This window comes from Ipomoea triloba, chromosome 5, assembly GCF_003576645.1.
Source record: "Ipomoea triloba cultivar NCNSP0323 chromosome 5, ASM357664v1".
NCBI lineage: Eukaryota > Viridiplantae > Streptophyta > Magnoliopsida > Solanales > Convolvulaceae > Ipomoea > Ipomoea triloba.
This window is the reverse complement of record NC_044920.1, coordinates 8,755,605-8,760,623: the sequence shown is the minus strand read 5'-3', so window position 1 is coordinate 8,760,623 and position 5,019 is coordinate 8,755,605. Positions and strand designations below refer to the sequence as shown.

General features: G+C 33.4%; 1 protein-coding gene across 1 annotated transcript; it reads right to left on the bottom strand.

Moving 5' to 3' along the window:
* Window positions 1-519: 519 nt before the first annotated feature.
* On the bottom strand, window positions 520-4,594 carry LOC116018735 (derlin-1). Its single transcript, XM_031258711.1, has 7 exons — window positions 4,456-4,594; window positions 3,540-3,675; window positions 2,683-2,756; window positions 1,780-1,873; window positions 1,519-1,647; window positions 1,283-1,443; window positions 520-1,003 (listed from the first exon to the last, which is right to left on the bottom strand). Exons 1-7 carry the CDS (start codon window positions 4,470-4,472, stop codon window positions 892-894), a joined length of 723 nt encoding a protein of 240 aa, XP_031114571.1. The 5' UTR covers window positions 4,473-4,594; the 3' UTR covers window positions 520-891.
* Window positions 4,595-5,019: the final 425 nt, after the last annotated feature.

Genomic DNA, 5,019 nt, shown 5'->3' with positions numbered 1-5,019 from the left:
ACGTTTTGTGAAGATAATGAAGAGATATTGATTTTAGGTTAGTGTTCCATGTCCCAAGAAGATAACCATTGCCGAACGGAGAACCAGTTAACGTTGCCTAACCATTGCTTCAGGTCGACGGCGGCAGCAGCTTCAAGTTGGAGAAGAAAGAAGATAAAAGTAAAATGACTAAAACACCCTTATTGTTTTGCTTATTAATTTTTTCCGGTCACAATTGGCCGGTAAATTGGTCGGCGTGACCAAAATTGATAAAAATTGCATAGTCAATGTACGCAATTAATATTTTTGAAAGTCGCGGATAGCAATTAACACTACTCCAATAGTCACTGGACCAAAATGGCAATTTTCTCTTCTTATAAATACATCTCTTCCTTCCTATACTTTATAAATTATATTGTTTAATATACTTTATAAATTGAATTGTTTAATAATAAAATTCTTCTTAGGATTATCATTCACATCATTTGGACTAATTAAAAAATTGAGTATTTTTCACATACTCAAATCGTCTATAGGCCATTTTGGTGATTTAAATATAAGACTTCTAAAACAAGTCAAGAGTACATGTGACACCAATAACTTCCTCTTTTCTTTGGGAGCAAACTACAAGTAATATTGCATATATTTAGCATTCAACCCATCCAAATTTTCTTCAACCTGATTTCACTTTCTCCAGCATCTCATCACTTTTACTTTTTACTGCCAAGAAGCCCAAAATCCCAACATGCTAAAAAAAAATAGTAATCCGTGTAAGAACAAATTCTCTCCAGCTACTGCATCTGAATCACATTTAAAATGTCAACTCATTATATAGGTATAACCCCATCTATAAAATTGAAAAGAAGTTAACAATTATGCACGAAATTTTCTATTCTGAGCAGAGGAGCATCATCATCTGCCAAGGCGGTAAGATCTCCCTCTGAATGCTCCACTAGAACTCCTGTCAGGCTCTGTGCGAGTGGTGGTTGGCTCACCGATTCTCCATCTTGCTACCAGTTTGTGTCTAAGCAGTTGCAGTTAAAGAAAATCTGCACTGAGGAATGTGGAAATAAAACACATAAAAAGAGAAGATGATAGATCAGACCCTTTATGCAAGTAGTTCCCTCTCTCACATTATCTGTTCCTAAACTTCTATGACTTTTTATGTTTTTACTTTGCTTCTCTCAGCAAGCACCAAAATAGAACCAAAGGGCTGCTGTTGAATATTCCCCCCACCACGAGAGCAGCAAAAGAACTTTTAAAATGACCAATCCATCCCAAAAGACCCCAAGAAAAAGGATACATCCAATTTGGCGTTTTCAGAAGGATCTTTCCTGTGGCAAGTGGATGCAACACAGTTAGAAAGTAGTACAAATGTCCAGCAATGATCCCAAGGAGATCTGGCATAATTGGTGAACCAAAGATCACGTCTAAACAAAGCATGGCCCATGGCAGATAAAATGCCTGCAAATAAGATTATGTGAGGCCAACCAAATGAATGATTATAAACCACACTAACTGAACAGGTAATATGCATACCTTTAGAGTCACAAGGCCATATATGTTGATATTGGCATTTGGGAATTCTCTACTCCAGACATATAGAAGCATGAAAACCAGTGATATTCCCAAGAAGGGGCTCCAGAAGTAGGGGATCAAAGATAAAACCTAAGCACAACTGACCCCAGGTTAAAACAAGGAATTGAAATCTCAGAAAAAGGCCAGTTAAATCAGGTAAAGGCCAAAACACAAACTCAAAAATTGAGAAAACTACTACTGTTTGATATGATTGTAATGTACCAACAACGATAATGCTCCAAATATCATCATCCATAGGAAATCAGCTGTGCGTCTTTGAAAGGGTCCACTCTCTAGTTGCACACCATATCTTGCTCTAAAGCAGAGAAAACAACCAGTAGAGCATTAGTGCACATGAATTGTACTATCTAAATAATCCACAGCTATCTGTGGCACACAAATATCTTTTGAGTGGGGTCAATCAATTACTTACAAGTGAAGTTAGATTTTATTTCAATAATTGTACTTTCGTTTAAGACTGGTTATAAAGAAGTATGAAGCAATTTTAATCTACTATATTCTTATGAATAATAATCAAAGCATAGTTGGTTACATAGTTCTGTATTATCAGATCTAATGTTTAGTTAAACATAAACAACCTTTCTTCTTTTTATCCTCCCATTTCTTGATGATGTATGAATAGTTCAGTATTGCATGAAATAAGAATTTGTGTATTATCTTAATTGCACTTCATTCTATTTTCTTCTTAATTATTATACATGTATCTCTTTGGTAATATAAAGTCTGCACATTTTCCCCTTCATAATTCTTGTGGAAGTACACATCTTTTAGTTTAAGGTGGATTATTTAATTTCAGAAGGGGTCAAAAAAAAGGCATATTACTCACTATATATGTACTTAATTTTGCTAATTCAGAGACTAAGGAAACTCAGAAATAAGGAGAAAACTAAAGCTTCAATATCAAGGACTCAATACCGATAAGCTTTTGAATCAGCTTGTTTAATTTGATTTTACTTTTAAGTGTCTTCACAGTGAAAGCTATGGCATATTTTCCCAAGAAACCATGGGAGCATATGAATGGATATTTAAGATTGAACTTCTCTTCTTACTATCTTTATAAGTAAAACTTTTCTCATCATAGCAATGCTAGCCTGAAGTACTTACATCATTAAGAGGCGAATCCCAAAATTGATAGAAAATTTTCCTAGGAAAAAGAAGTTGGTAATCAATCTCCACACCTGAAAGCGTGACAGCCACCAAAATATTTATGATAATATATTATTCATATGCATACATACATACTTATGTATATAAGAATATCAAAGAGTTGCAGACAGAACATCAGATGCATGTGTAAAACTCTTATTTTATTTGCAAGAATTTAATTCAGCTCTGAGATCTAGAGTAAAGGCAACAAAAAAATTTCTACACAGGAAAGCTATGCTGACCAACTAAACAGTCAGAAATAATATTCAGTTTTTCACTCTTCTAGAATGCAGAGATATTCAGTAAAGAGTTTCCTACATTGCTTTTGTAAACATCATGCATAAATTCCAAATCACATATGGAGCATTTTGAATTTCTCAAATTTATAGCACATGCCTATAACATCAAGCTGTATGATAAGTTTTTTTTTTTTTGTGAATAGAGCTGTATGATAAGTTGATAACTGAAAACATAACATTCAGGAAACAAAAAGAAACAAAAAAAACAGTAAAATATGTTAATATAATGATTACTTGAGATAATAATAATAATAATATAATAATAATAATAATAATAATAATAGTAATAATAATAAAACTCACAATAGATATTTGTTGTAGCATATTGCATCAACTATTTCGTTATGGATATTAAATGCAGTGGGCAAAGCATTGACTAAAGAAAATGTATCAATACATGCATCAATGTGTCAGTAACTTCTGCTTCACATTTCAAGATCATTGTTTACTAAGATGCCGTGGAAGTGCTATGATAAACAACTTTTGCATTGACAATTTAGAACCAAGAATACTTACCTGGAAACGGTAAAATACTAGTTCATGAAACAATGCAATGTTTGCAGGATTGCATATCCCCAATGCATATGCAACCGTAAAAGCCAAACAAGCAGTCCCATAAGCCTTGCTTATTGGTGGAAGTGATTTGTAGAATCTGCAGCAGATAAAATAATAGAGGATTGCAATGATGAACAGATAAATTCATGCTGACATGTCACAATGCAACTTTGTGCATAACAGTGACCTACTGACCAGTTTTTGTACATGACTTGCAATAGCTAAAACAAAAGAAGGATTGAAAAGTGTTCTGTAGAAATTTAAGAAGGAAATAGCAAAGGAAACAATGAAATGGGTATGAACATTTACATACATAAACCACCACCTATAACTCTCTTTGTTTATAAAATTAGCAAGCAACTCTGCCATATGCAATCCAGTAACATCAAAATCAATAAGGCATAACCCCTTGAAAAACCAGTTCAAATTCCAACTGCGGAGCTAGTTTATGGCATCGCCCGAACAATTTTAAGTACCACCCTAGTAGTTGTTACGTCTTTTTTATCAAATTTTAGCATTTACCAGTTCCCAACCCATATATCCCAATTCACCTTCCAAACTCTGAATTCTAGGGCTGCATTGCCCCTTTTTTCATAAGACATTGGCAGACTTAAATGCCCGTAATATTTTGTACTCATTACACCCTAAGCTTAGATTTCCACTTAGCTGAACGAGTAATTCATAGATATTTTCCAAATAACAAGTAATTCAATTTCTTAAAAACAATTGAAAACTTCCTAAAACCTAGTAGGCGTGCATCCCAGGCCATATAAACAAGAATAAAATAGTATTTAGCGTTTGAACAAAAATTTCAAAATTAAAACAACCAAACAGTTTATGCGTATGTGTGCGTGCAAAGAGAGAGAGAGAGAGATACTCTGCAGGAGAAGACATGGCGAATGCGTTGATCTGTCAAATTTCTGGAGCTCTGAAAAATATATGAAAGAAAATTTACTTAAGCAAGAAGAAGAAGAAATGAAACTGGATTTTCTTGTCAGAAAAATTAAACAATAATAACTATAATTATTAAGGAGTATTATTTATACCGCGGGTTTTTGGTTTTAGATCGTTGGATGAGTTGTTCTGACCAATTGAAACTCAGCGTCTCAGCGGCCACCAGAACCTTCGCTGTCATCAGCTTCCCACGTGGGACGTGAACACTACTCCTACGATTTTTTTTTTAAATAAGTAATTGATAGTTTTTAATACTTATTTTTCAAGAACAAAAATATTTTAGATTTAGAATTTAAACTTATTTCTCCTTACTAATTAATGTAAAATATTTTTTTCACCGTCTTAAATTTCATCATAATATTATTTATAATTATTGGATACTTAAAAATTAGTTAATCCCACCAACTTGTAATGAAATACTGAGGAATCTAATCAAATAGTATCATTTTGGGAGAGAAAAATTTTAGATGGGCAAGTAGTACTTTTT